Source organism: Triticum aestivum, chromosome 5B (genome assembly GCF_018294505.1).
Source record: "Triticum aestivum cultivar Chinese Spring chromosome 5B, IWGSC CS RefSeq v2.1, whole genome shotgun sequence".
Taxonomy (NCBI): domain Eukaryota; kingdom Viridiplantae; phylum Streptophyta; class Magnoliopsida; order Poales; family Poaceae; genus Triticum; species Triticum aestivum.
This window is the reverse complement of record NC_057807.1, coordinates 261642875-261656342: the sequence shown is the minus strand read 5'-3', so window position 1 is coordinate 261656342 and position 13468 is coordinate 261642875. Positions and strand designations below refer to the sequence as shown.

General features: G+C 55.4%; 1 protein-coding gene across 2 annotated transcripts; it reads left to right on the top strand.

Annotated features, from left to right (window-relative positions):
- The first annotated feature begins 295 nt into the window (after nucleotides 1–295).
- On the top strand, nucleotides 296–13116 carry LOC123115955 (protein ZINC INDUCED FACILITATOR-LIKE 1). 2 transcript variants are annotated; one of them, XM_044536982.1, is made up of 16 exons: nucleotides 296–334; nucleotides 2467–2527; nucleotides 2655–2757; nucleotides 2879–2975; nucleotides 3046–3099; nucleotides 3203–3265; nucleotides 3378–3427; nucleotides 3524–3599; nucleotides 3915–4091; nucleotides 4272–4357; nucleotides 4470–4557; nucleotides 4647–4754; nucleotides 4957–5001; nucleotides 12471–12559; nucleotides 12727–12770; nucleotides 12881–13116. In XM_044536982.1, the coding sequence occupies exons 1-16, from the start codon at nucleotides 323–325 to the stop codon at nucleotides 12985–12987; spliced, it is 1260 nt and encodes a 419-aa protein (XP_044392917.1). In that variant the 5' UTR covers nucleotides 296–322; the 3' UTR covers nucleotides 12988–13116. The 2 variants fall into 2 exon arrangements, with proteins under 2 accessions (XP_044392917.1, XP_044392918.1); XM_044536983.1 differs by having other exon boundaries at nucleotides 4272–4365; nucleotides 4478–4557.
- The last annotated feature ends 352 nt before the right edge of the window (nucleotides 13117–13468 follow it).

Sequence of the window (13468 nt, the reverse complement as noted above, 5' to 3'; positions counted from 1 at the left end):
ACACTACCCAGTGGGATACGTCCATGCACGTGTTCAGACAAGAGAAGAACTGCTTTACAGAGTAGATCCAGTATCATGCCTGAGAAGAGATAGAAAGCTACCTAGAGTAGCATGAACTACCACGTGTTGGTTGTTACATATTCATGCACCTAACTGCTTTCTTCTCTTGTTTTGTTTCTAGCTGTCGATTGTTCCTCTTGCAAAGATCATGCAGTTTCACCTAACCGCATCACGGTGCAATATGTGTCCCTCATTCTGACAATAAATATATGATCTTGCTTTGTCTTTTTCAGCTTTGCCCATCACATGCCTCTTTCCCTTTATGTATTTCATGGTATGTATTTTATCGTCGACCTATTGCATCCACTAATTTCTAGATCAAGTTGTTGATTAGATTATATTAGATTACTTTTGGTTACTTATGTTATGGCGCTGCTAGAAGGAGGGCGCGAGAAGGCCGGCCGGGGGCCTTTTTGCCCACGGCCGGGCAAGAGGGAAGGGGTTTCCTTCTTAATTTTGCTTGATTAGATTGATACATCTACTCTCTTTATATAAAGAGGTTTATTTGACTCCCAAGAAAGGCTTACTTGACCCCTAAGCAAGCGACCCTTATCTCTAATTAACCCTAAGACTAACGGGCTACCGTCAGCCCAGGCCCATTACGTACTCTAACACTACACCCCACCTGAACATGCAGCTTGTCCTCAAGCTGCAGCCTAACTAACTTATAACCATGACTCGACGCGACACAAACCTAACACCTAAAAACAAGCCTTTTACATCTCGACTTGTGTTATTACTCTCAAACTGAAATAGACTGGGACGCTTTATTTTGGAAGTGCACGTGTACAGCCACCTGGATCCCATGGACACCACCTGGACAAAAGGAGTGCATCTGTATGGCTGTTGGTCTGCACTGCACAGGGAAGAGTGGAGGGCTTGCGATGGAGAATGTCGAGGAGGGGTGCGCCCCCCCAACCGCCTATGTCGCAGACTTTGAGGTCGCTGCCCACGGGAAAAACAGCATGCCCGCCGCCCGTGGGGGAAACCGCCTGCCCAAGATCCTCGACGCAGCGGACGAGATCGAGGTCCTTTGCGCAGCGAAGGGCAACTTGGAGGAGCGGCAGCTGCAGACCACGCATCTCCCGCACACGCCGACGCGCTAGGAGGCTGCGTGCGGCAGCCTGCAGCCTCACCGCCGCCGACACGTGGCGGGTAGCGATCCAAGACGGAAGCGGTGACTGCGGCGGCGGGGACTTGATCTGCTGGATGTGGACGCCCTGGGATGGCGGCGGCGTTGATGGGAACAAGGTCGTCGCAGTCCCGTCGTAGGGCATCCCATACTGGGTGGCGGAGCTGACCGACGATGGCTGTTGCGGTGTCGCGCCGGGCAGCTGCTGCTGCGGCAAAGCGCCGGGTGCGGCGGCTGCCACTGCAGCCAGGGCTGGGCGGTGGTGGTGATGGATGGCAGCTGCAGCGGTCCGGCGAAGGCCGCCTGGTGCGGTGGCTGCCACGGCAGCCACAGCGGCGCGGGGGCGGCGATGGGCGGCGCAGCCAGGGGCGGCCCGTAGGACCCGGCCAAGAACATGTGGATCTCCTGGACTGCCTGGGTTAGGTCCCGCAGCACCCCGAACACCTCCTCCGGGGTGAGGACGGCGGGGGCGGGCGCGACGGAGGATCCCGGCGCGGGCAGGAGCGGGGCGATGGTCGTGGTGGTCGCCGGAGGCGACGAGGTGACCGGCAGCGAAAAAGACGGGCTTGGCGGCGGTGAAGACATGATCGAACCGAAGCTAGCTGATACCAAATTGTTATGGCACTGCTAGAAGGAGGGCGCGAGAGGGCCGGCCGGGGGCCTTTTTGCCCACGGCCGGGCAAGAGGGAAGGGGTTTCCTTCTTAATTCTTGCTTGATTAGATTGATACATCTCCTCTCTTTATATAGAGAGGTTTACTTGACTCCCAAGCAAGGCTTACTTAACCCCTAAGCAAGCGACCTTTATCTCTAATTAACCCTAAGACTAACGGGCTACCGTCAGCCCAGGCCCATTACGTACTCTAACAACTTACTTGGTCCAGGAGATCTTAAAGTTGAAGTTTAGATGTAGATTTAGATTTTAAAATAGGTTAATACAGCCCCTAGTTATTCTTTGGATTTACCCTACTACTTTGCTCCAAAATTCACAGACTTGTCAAAATAGTAGGGTAAATCCAAAAATTTCGGACATCACCGAAATATCTGAAATCTCGAAAATTCTTCGAAACTGAATCTATCAAAAATTCACTAAAATTTGGATTTTCTTTGAATCTAGCCTGAAATTTTGAGGATACAAATGTTTTGGTACTCACCAAAATTAAGGAAATTTTGGGCATTTCATTGAAATTGTAAACCTTCTTTCATGCAAAAAAATATCTCATTTTGTAACAAAAAATGGAAACAACATCTCATCTCGTTGTATCCCTTTCCACAGGTTAGAGACTTCCACGTTGCTAAAACAGAGGAAGATATAGGGTCTTATGCTGGTTTCCTTGGTATAGTTTCTGGCTCCACTATTCAAAAACAAATATCATCATTTAGCCCGCATCATGCATTGTACTTGAGATATCAAATATATTTAAATATATAGGCATGAAATTTGTATGTTGGGTTCAAATGTAGCTTCTTCGTACATGATTGGCAGAGCCTTTTCTGCGATTTTTTGGGGCATTGACGCGGACCGTATTGGACGGAAGCCTGTCATTGTATTTGCCATCCTGTCTGTGTATGTATAACATGAATTCTAAATCAGTTTATAACAGGAGTTCTGATTCAACTTGGCAACAATTTTTATCTTGCTATTGGGTAACTCATTAGTCACTAAATTAGCTTTTTTTATATTCCAGGGTCATATTTAACACACTGTTTGGACTAAGAACTGAGATGGCAATAGCTACAAGACTTGTTCTAGGTTCCCTAAATGGTTTACTTGCTCCAATCAAGGTACTAAAAATTACCAGCTTCAACATGAAGGCATCTCAGTTCTGATTACGAATATTTATCGACCGTGCAGGCTTATGCTATTGAAGTTTGTCAAGCTGAACATCATGCTCTTGGGCTCTCAGTTGTAATCTCTCCGAACAACTTATTTGCTCATGTTCTTACTTTTTTCATATTATATAGTCCTTTCAAAACAAAGATTATGCTAATATGATTTGCTTTGATTAAAGGTGAACACAGCGTGGGGTTTTGGTCTTGTAATCGGTCCAGCTCTTGGAGGCTACCTTGCCCAGGTACTAGTCTACACGTATAAATGGACTTGCATTAAACTTGCAAGATTGCTAGTGTGACAAAAACGAAGAGATGGACTGCTTTCATTTTCTTACTCCACTCTCCTTTTGTCAGCCTGCTGAAAAGTACCCACAAACATTCTCCAAGGAGTCAGTTTTTGGGAGGTAGATCTAGCAAGATCAAGATATTGTTACTTACAAAACTGCTTGCAATATAGTTATACTGGACTTCATGGCTGATTCATTGGATTAATTTTGCAGGTTTCCATATTTCTTACCTTGTGTAGCTGTGTCATTGCTTGCTGCCATTGTTTTAATAAGTTGTATATGGATGCCGGTAGGTATAGTTTCACTACATATTATCATCAGTCTTCATTTAATCTTTCCTTAGCTAATGATGACAAGGAATATTAGTGTTACTTGGCATAATCTGTAGTCTTACCAATTTAACATTCCAATTGCAACAGACCAACAAAATATGCTACAGAAGTTAAAATTTATTTTGTACACATTATATCTAGCGTTTCTTCCCATATTTGCTAATACTGAAAATGCTGTGATATATTCTTTTAACAAATTCAAATTAGGGGCACATTACATCTAGCTTTTCTTCCCACGTTTGCTAATCTTATTTCTCAAATGGAACTGACAGGAGACCATACACAAACATAAGAGTCCAGAGAAGGATATCCAAGTAGTCAAAGCCTTGCCATCAGAACAGGCTTACTTAGATTCACCTCGCAAGAAGAGTTTGCTCCAGAATTGGCCATGGATGTCAACTATGGTGTGCTATTGTTTCTTTGGTTTTCATGACACTGCATATAGTGAGGTAAATATTGTTTCAGAATTCTTGTCCTTTCTGCATTCTGCTGTACAGGACAAAGTCTCCAAATCCATCTAAATGCTATTCAATTTTATTTCTCATAGCATCTTATCTACTACTTGCATTCATCTTTTATAGTTATCACTGAATAACACTCTAGCCGTCATGCGATTCTTTCATTACTAGATACTTTCCTTGTGGGCTGTTAGTGACAGAAAGTATGGTGGTCTTAGCTTCTCATCTGAAGATATTGGTGGAGTTCTTGCCGTGGCAGGTCTCGCATCCCTCTGCCTTTACCTAATGTTTTTACTTTTTAAACTTCTATACTATGTAGCTTTGAAGGTGCATGTTAGTACCACGGGGTGACCTAATACTTCCTCCTTTTGGTCCTAGCCTTCTTGTATATCAGCTTATCATTTATCACTGGGTTCATAAGTTTCTGGGACCAGTCATTTCGTCGCGTGTTGCTTCTGTGAGTAGCCTCCTACTGTGCCTTTTTCAGATAAACAAGTAGATTGAGTTTCATGATCATCGCTGATGTTTTTGAATTTGACACTGTAGGCTCTGTCCATACTTATTGTCAGTACTTATCCCTTTATGACATACTTATCTGGCGCCAAACTTTCTTTTGCTCTCTACTCTGCAGCCATGATGAGAAGTGTTGTTGCGGTAAACATTTTTCTGCACTTTCTTACTCTCTGAAAGTTTAGTGAGTACTTTATATTATCTCAGCACAACAATTGAAAGCCAATGGTTCTTGTTTCTGGTTCATGTATTTTCCAATGGTAAATGTGGAGGCGAAAACGATATGCTACACTGCAAATTGTGTGTCCAAGGGTATCTAATCTTTGTATACTGCAAACTTGTACAGATTACAGCCAGCACAGGAATTTCCCTTCTGCAGAACCATGCTGTGGTATGTACATGTATATATATAACCAGGGGAGCTATTTTGCAACACCATGTTTGCGTCAGTCGAACTGAATAAAACAACGTGAGGGGAGGGGGGGGGGGGGGGGGGGGGCAACCGTGGTGGGCCGCGCAGGGCCCCCGGGCGGGGTGGGCCGGGGCCCAGCAGCCCAGCAGGCCCCGTCGGGTTGCCAGGGTCACGGGGGAGAGCGGGAGGGGAGGAGGAAACCCTACCGGGCGTGGCCGGTGGCGCCGCCGCCGGCGCCGGACCGGCGAGGCCAGCGGTAGGGGACCAGGCGGCCCGGGCCGTCTGCACGTGGAGCCCGGAGGAGCTGAAGTGTGCAATGAATGGCCGGAACAGCGTCGGCCGAGGCGACGGGACCGGGAGGAGGGGAGGGAGAGAGAGGGACAGCGGGGGGGGGGGAGTAGCCGGCGGCCGGGCCCCCACCGCCGGCCGGCGCCAGGAGGAACGGGCGGGGCCCCGATCGGCGCGCCCGGCCACGCCCCAGGCCTGCACGCGGCGGCGGCGGAGGGCCCTACCGGCCAAGGCCACACCTTGGAGGGGCGGCATCCGAGCCGGGCTCCGGGGCGCCGAGGGGGCCGGCGCCGGCGCCCGCCTACCGGCAGCAAAGCCCCTCACGTGGGGGGCTGAGCTAGCCAGCCGGCGGGGCAAGGCAAGCCGACGGGAGGAGTGGGGGGTAGAGGGAGCCGGAGGAGAAGGGGGAGGGGGAATGGCGCGTCATCGGCGTAGTCCGCCCACCGGAAGGGAGCTACAGGGGCGGCCGGCGCGGGGGGCGGCGGCAGGGCCGCGGCCAGAGAGGCCGGCAGGGAGGGGGCGGGGAGAGACGCCGGCGGCGCAGCGGCGGAGACGGCGGAGTCGCCAGCGGAGTCGCCCGAGTCGCCCATCCGAGAAACCCAAGGCACTTGTTTGCCCTAGGCCCAGCTAGGGGAGCGCCGGCTCGATTTGGCTCCCCCGTGGCCTCCCTTTGGCCCCGTTCCTGTGCGCCGCCGCCTCCTCTTCCCTCCCCCGTCCCGCCCCCCTGCCCTCACCCTCCCCCTACCTCACTCCGCCGGCGCCCCTTGCCGCTCCACCTCCCGCGTCCGGCCGTCTGGCATGCCCGCCCCCGCCCGCTCCCCTCGCCCCGTCCCTCCCGGCTCCCACCGCGCCGCGGTCGGCCATGCCGCGGGACTGGCAGGACCCGGCCCCCCGGGCAAAGCGCAAGGCGGGCGAACCCTCCCGCGACTCGACCCGCCCCTCCCCCGACTCCCTCCGGCGGGAGGAGGAGCTCCGGCGCGGGCTCCGGGAGCTTCGGGACAGCCGCCGCTCCCCCTTCCGCCGTGATGACCGGGCGCGGTCTCGGTCGCCGCGGGCATCGTTGGGGGACTGGCGCGCCCGCCGGCGCTCCCCTTCGCCGTCCCGTCGTAGGGACCGTTCCCCATCTCCCGCCCGTCCGGCTCGTGCCGGCTCTCCTCGCCCACGGGACGGTATCCTCCCCACCCCGGACACCCGCCGTTACGTCCCCCCGCACGCGGCTTCCACGGGGTCTGCGGCCCCAGCTCCGGCCTTTGGTGGTGGCTCCTCCCGCGGCCGTCCTGGGCCCGCCAAGAAGAAGAAGCGCCGGGGTGTCCGCCTCACTCCGGCCGTGCCACCCCCCGCGGGTCCGAGGGCCTCCACCGCTCCGGGCCCCGTCTCCGGTCTCCCTCGCCCCCCATGCTTCAACTGTGGGGTGAGGGGGCACTCTCAGGTTGCGTGCGTCAACCCCCAGTGCTGCTACCTCTGCAAGGATCCTGGCCACCCCGCCATTATGTGCCCGGATAGACCGGTGGTCTCAGAGCTCATGATGTATGGGACGGGATCGAGGGGTTGGGCTTCTTCCACCTTGAGGTCCCGGACGACCCTCCTCCGTCGCCATCCCTTCAGGCGATTGTCACGGTCGTTGATGGGGTGGCGTCCCCTGAGATGATCGAGGCTGAGCTCAACCACCTCTACCGCCACCAGTGGGACTGGGTGGTCACCCCCACCGCCGGTCACATCTTCTCCGTCGTCTTCCCCGACTCCGTCAGCTACGGCTACGCCACGCGTAGTGGCCGGATCACTCTCGCGCTCAACCAGCTGGTTGTCGAGATCTCTGAGCCAGTACTCGACGCTCAGGCCGTGGCCGTCCTCGACACCGCCTGGATCCTCATCTCCGGTCTCCCCGATATTGCGCGGTCCGAGCTCGTCATCCGCCAGATGTCTCGCCTCTTGGGCAAGGTGGTGGTGGTCGACGAGCTCTCACTTCACAAGGAGGAGGAGGTGCGGGTCAAGGTCAAGTGCCTCGACTCCTCCAAGCTGCGCACTTCGGTCCGGGTCTTCTTCAACGACCAGGGCTTCGACCTCAGGATCGCCCCCGAGCCTCCCAACCACGTTGGGCGCCCCCGCTCCCTCGACGTCGGCCCCCCAGGCGACAACCCGGGGGCCGGCGGAGACTACCACGGCCGTCACTGCTCTCGCTCTCACCGCTCTGATGAGGAGGGGGCGTCCGAGGACTCCCGCTCCCCCTCCCCCTCGCCCCTCCTTCCGGCTACGGGGGGCAAGGGCCGCCAGGCCGCCTCTCGCCCCCAGGTGGATGACCCGCCGATCCCTGATGTGTCGCCATCCGAGGGGAGCGACATCTCCAGTGTGGGCCTGGTGGTCTGCCCGGCTTCCTCCCCGCGCTCCCCCGCCTCATCCCCGCCTCCTGTGATGGCCCCAGTCGGCCTGATCGGAGGCCTGCTCTCCGACTCGTCGGCGGCTCCCGAGGGTGGGGGGACGCCTCCTGTGGCTGTCCCCCCCCACTCCGGCTTCGCCTCCCCCGTCGCTGTCTTCTCCACGCAGCCTGACGCGCCCCCGGCCCCGTCGTCTCCACGGGTCCCCTCAGGGGCCTGCTCTCCGGCTCCCGGTGCGCCTCCTCCTCCTCTGGCCGCACCATCTCCCTCGACCCAGATCTCCCTCGGCTGTGCTGGGCTGGGGCTGCTGACCTCCCCTCCGTCGTCTCCTGGGGCGGGGACGGCCCGGATCATCACACCTCTGGCGGCCTAGCCTCCCCCTCCACGGTCTGCCGCCTACTCCCGTCGCGGCCGGTCGGCCTCCTCCCCGGTGGTGGCCTCCCGCAGGAGTGCTCGGCTGGACGCTGCCCACCCCGAGGGCAGCCCGGCGCTACCCATCCCTGAGCGGGCGGAGCTCCGCGCTGCCACCCGCAACCTGGAGCCAGGTACGCCCTCCGTTCCCCCCTCTACTTCGTCTTGTTCTTTCTCTGCTCTTGAGTCTGTTCCACTGGGCCATCTCGCCAAAGTGGCCTCCGACTCCGCGATCATTTTCCGAGGGGAAGTTGGTCCCCCTCTCGCCCAGGTCGCGGCCATCAGAGCCCGGGAGGTTCTTGACGGGAAACTGGCGGAGGCCCGGGCGGCCCTCGTCGTTCACCCTGCCTCCTCGCCGTCCGGGGGATCTTCCCCCCCCCCCGCCTCGGCCGCAGCCGACGGCCCCCTCCCTCGGTGGCCATGCCGGAATTCGGGGACGCACCCGCTCCCGCACGGCGGCTCTCCGTGCGCTTAGCGCTTCCTATGTCTTGGGGTCAAGCAGCCCCCCAATGGCCCCTTGATGCGGGCCCTCTTCTGGAACATCCGCGGCTTCGGCCATGATGGTCGCCCCGCCAGTTAGTGGAGTACATGCGAGATGAGCACATTGACATCGTGGCTGTGCAAGAGACCATGCGTCGCGATTTTGCGCTCCCTGAGCTTGACCGGCTGAGCTCCCACCTCTTTGCGTGGCACTGGCTCCCTTCTAGTGGGAGCGCGGGTCACTCGGGCGGCATCCTTTTAGGTGTGAAGGATGCCACCTTTGAGGTGGGCAGCATGGATAGGGGCGAATTCTTCGTCAGCATGGAGGTCTTCGAGAGGTCGCTAAACTTCAAGTGGGAGATCATCATAGTCTATGGTCCGGCCGATCATAGTAGGTCGGCCTCCTTCCTGGAGGAGCTTCACCGGAAAATCTCGGCCGCCTCCCTCCCCGTAGTTGTCGGGGGTGACTTCAACCTGCTGCGCGTTGCGGAAGACAAGAATAATGGCAATGTTAGCTTTGCCCGAATGGACATGTTTAACGACTTCATTGCCGACCTCGCCCTCCGGGAGATTGATCGGGTTGGGGCCCGTTTTACTTGGACCAACCGCCAAGCCTCCCCGACCCTGTCCGTCTTGGACAGGGTCCTAGTTTCCCCCGAATGGGACCTCCAGTGCCCCTTAGCCTCTCTTCGCGCCATTACCCGGATTGGGTCGGACCACGTCCCCTTGCTTCTCTCCTCCGCGGATGAGCGTCCTCCGATCCCCCCTCGGTTCCGTTTTGAGACCTTCTGGCTCTCCCAGGCCAGGTTTACCGACGCCGTATGTGCGCGGTGGATCGAGGCTCGGGCCCACCCCCACCCTCGCCCCCTTCTGCTATTGACACGTGGCACTTCTGTGCGAAGCGTGGTCGGCAATTTATGAAGGGGTGGGGGGCCAACCTGGGCCGTGACGCCAGGGAGCGTAAGAAGGCGTTGCTAACTGCGATCCAGGCCCTCGACTTTCCCGCTATGACCTCGAAGACCAGCTCTCCGTGATTTACACCGATGAGGAGGCCTATTGGCGTCTTCGGGGCGCTCAGCGTTGGGTCCTGAAGGGCGATGCGAATACGGCTTACTTCCAGGCGATCGCCAACGCGCGCCGCAGACGCAACACCATTCTCTGCCTTTGGGATGGGGTTACTCTCCTCCAGGACCCCTGGGACATCCGCTCCCATGTTGATGGTTTCTATCGTTCCCTCTTCTCTCCCGCTCCTCGGAGCGGTCTCTCTCTCGCCCATGATTGTTGGGCCGGCGCCCAACGTGTCTCTGACGCACAGAACGCGTCCCTGACGGCCCCCTTCTCTGAACAGGAGGTCTGGGAGGCCATCAAGGGTATGAACTCCTCCTCTGCTCCGGGCCCGGACGGTCTTCCGGTCATTTTCTTCCAGACCTTCTAGAACGTGATTAAACCTGAGATCATGGCCATCTTCGAGGAATTCTTCGTGGGATCTATTGACCTTGACCGCCTCAACTTCGGGACCATTTCCCTCATCCCCAAGGTCCATGGGGCGACTGACATCCGCCAGTTCCGCCCGATTACGGTCATCAACGTGATCTTCCGGATCCTGGCCAAGGGGTACGCCAATAGGGTGACCCTGCTTGCAGATCGGATTACCCACCCTAACCAATCAGCCTTCATTAAGGGTCGGTACATCCTGGATGGTGTCCTGGTGCTCCACGAGGTCCTTCATGAGGTCCGGGTCAAACGCCTGAAGGCGGTCTTTCTGAAGATCGATTTTCACAAAGCCTATGATACGGTTAGCTGGTCCTTCCTTAGGGAAGTCCTTCTGCGGAAGGGCTTTGACGACCGGTGGATCACGAGAGTCATGCAAATGGTCTCTTGCGGTCGCACGGCGGTCAACATTAACGGCGAGATCGGTCCCTTCTTCCCTACCCTATGTGGGGTGCGCCAAGGCGACCCCTTCTCCCCGTTCCTCTTCAATATGGTCGTGGACGCTTTGGCCTCCATTCTAGATAAGGCTAAAGCCACGGGCCACATCCGAGGTATTACCCCCCATCTCTCTGGGGGCTCGGGAATCTCCATTCTCCAGTATGCCGATGACACGATCATCATGGTCGAAGGCTCGGAGATGGACATCACCAACCTCAAGTTCCTCCTCCTTTGCTTCCAACAGATGTCGGGCCTCAAGATCAACTTCGATAAGAGCGATGTTATGGTGATGGGATATTCCCCCGCTGAGTCTGTGGCCATTGCCAATAGACTCAATTGCCGCCTGGGCTCGTTCCCCACTACCTACCTTGGGACGCCCATCAGTGACTCGCGCCTCTCTGCCGCCGACCTTCGCCCCTCTGTGACCAAGCTCCAGACCAGGTGCGAGCCCTGGCAGGGGAGGTGGCTCTCCAAGGCGGCCCGGACTATCCTTATCAACTCCTCCCTCTCCAGCCTCCTCTTATTTCTTATGAGTTTCTACAGCCTCCATGAATCTCTCCATAAGGATATCGCCAAAATCCAGTCTCGATTCTACTGGGCTGGCGAGCATGGCAAGCAGAAGTATCACATGGTCAGCTGGCCTGACATCTGCAAGCCCAGAGAGCAGGGTGGATTGGGCATCATGTGCTCTAAACGGATGAATATTGCCCTCCTATCCCGGTGGTTGTGGCGTATCACGTAGGGTCATGGTGGCCTCTGGCTGGACATTATCCGAAATAAATACCTGCGCGGCCAGCCCCTTGCCTTCTGCCAGAAGTCGGGAGGCTCTCAGTTCTGGCAGTCCCTCGTCCAGCTCCTCCCTGTGCTCCGCATTGGTACCTCTATCTCGGTGGGGTCCGCCCTCTTGACGCTCTTCTGGTTTGATCGCTGGGGCGGCGACTCTCCCTTTGCGGCTCGCTTCCCCATCCTCTTCTCTATCTCTGTCGACCCCATGATCTCTGTTGATAGTGCCCTTCTTGACTTAGGGCGCCTCGCTTTCCGTCGGCCATTTGGGCTGGCGGAATCCGCCGCCTGGCGTGAGTTGCTTGACTGCGTTGCTCTGCATGAGCCGTTGGTGGATGGGGATCAGGACCTTGTGCGTTGGCACTTGGAGCCGTCGAGCCAGTTCTCTACCAAATCGCTTTACTTGGCCATTGCCCCCTCCACCGCTCCCCCCCCCTTTCGATGGTTTGGTCCGTTCGTGTACCACTGAAGATCCGCATCTTCATGTGGCAGTGGATCCGTGGACGGATCCCATCCGGTGTGGAGGTCCGCAAGCGTAATGGCCCGGGCACTGGTATCTGCCCCCTCTGTGTTGTTCCCGAGGACTCCAATCACATCTTCTTCGCTTGCGTTTCCGCCCGGTTCCTCTGGAGCTGCTTTCGCGAGATTGTCGGAGGGAGTTGGAACCACACAAATTTCCCGGACTTATTTGCTGAACTCCAAGCGTCCCCTTCGTCCTCTCGCCACATTAGGTGGCTGGAGGTTGGGGTCCTTGCCTGGACTCTTTGGACTGTTCGCAATAAGCTTGTGATCCAGCGTTCTCCTCTTCGTCGCGCTACTGACGCTCTCTACAAATTCTCGGGTTTCCTGCAGCTTTGGCGGCCGCTTAGCCGCCCCCTGGATCGTGACGCCATCTCTGCCTTCATCGCCGACCTTCGCTCGATGGCCGTCCACCTGTCGCCCCCGCCACCGCCGCCTCCGTCGGAGCCTGACTAGATCGCCTGCTGTGGACAGGCTTTGTTTTTTCTCTTTCTTTTGGGCTTGTTGAGCTGTGCCCTCAGCAGAACCTTATGACTTTGTTGTGGTACTTGGGTGCGTGTGTGTGAACCTGTTGTGGCTGTATGTCTTGTGGGGGTTTGCTTTATTTATAAAGCGGGGCGAAAGCCTTTTTCGATAATAAAACAACGTTTCTGAATTTGATACCAGCGTCAAGACCAAAGAGGCACTGCGAATGGTATATCGACAACTGCCATGTCGTTTTTCAAGGCAATTGCTCCAATAGGGGCTGGTTATCTGTGAGTAGCTCCCGTCATCACATCTTTTCCATAAACAGGTTGCAATGAGCGAAACAATTACGACTATTGATTTTTTGTTTCGGACCGAAAAAACTGAATTTTTTGTGCTGAATGACTCTGCTGCGGGCTCCTAATTCTCATCCCCTAATGTTACTGAACGAATGCAGATTCTCATGGGCGCAGAAACATCAGGACAGCACCTTCTTCCCAGGTAACCAATCAATATGTTCTGTATAGCACAGAAGGACTTTCTGATTATACATACTTGATATAGTTATTTTAGGAAGTAACTTGATCTAGTTTGTTCCACTGAATCTGCAGGTGATCAAATGGTGTTCTTGGTGCTGAATTTGGTGCAGCTCCTTGGGCTCATGTTTACGTTTGAGCCTTTCCTGGTATTACCCACTGTAGGAGAAGAGTGCAGTTAGGAATAGCAGTATAGATTGTCACCTGTCAAAATCTGTAATAACAGCAACGTTCTTCCAATTATTTTATATTGTAATAATAACAGCAAATTTTAAAACTTGGCATGAGCCTAGGCGGCCAAAGTTCCTTTTCTTTTCTAATTCCAATGCACACTTGACCTAGTGAGCATTTTCTGAAAAGGAGGAGGATGACTCTGCATCAGTTGACAAATATTTTGTTTAAAGCCAAGAAAATCAACAAAAGGAGAAAAGGTTTCAGGAACCCGAAAACGATGGCGGAAAGAAGACGATGGCCTGCACTTGATTTCAGAAACTGCTTTGATATATTTTTGGATGAAGAAAAAAGGAAGAAGGAACTAGCGGATCTCATCAGTGGAGGACAAAAGGTAGCCAGCCAGTGAAAACGACTGATGAGAAACGAATCATTTCGCCGGCGACTGAGAAGTCATCGACTAACCTTTTTTTTCTCCTTCTGTAAAAGCCA

What these genes read in the sequence shown, in the direction of transcription:
- LOC123115955 (XM_044536982.1), top strand. An exon ending in TGATGAGAAGTGTTGTTGCG is followed by an intron (nt 4,755 to 4,956) that starts GTAAACATTTTT and finishes AAACTTGTACAG; the next exon opens with ATTACAGCCAGCACAGGAAT. An exon ending in GGACAGCACCTTCTTCCCAG is followed by an intron (nt 12,771 to 12,880) that starts GTAACCAATCAA and finishes CTGAATCTGCAG; the next exon opens with GTGATCAAATGGTGTTCTTG.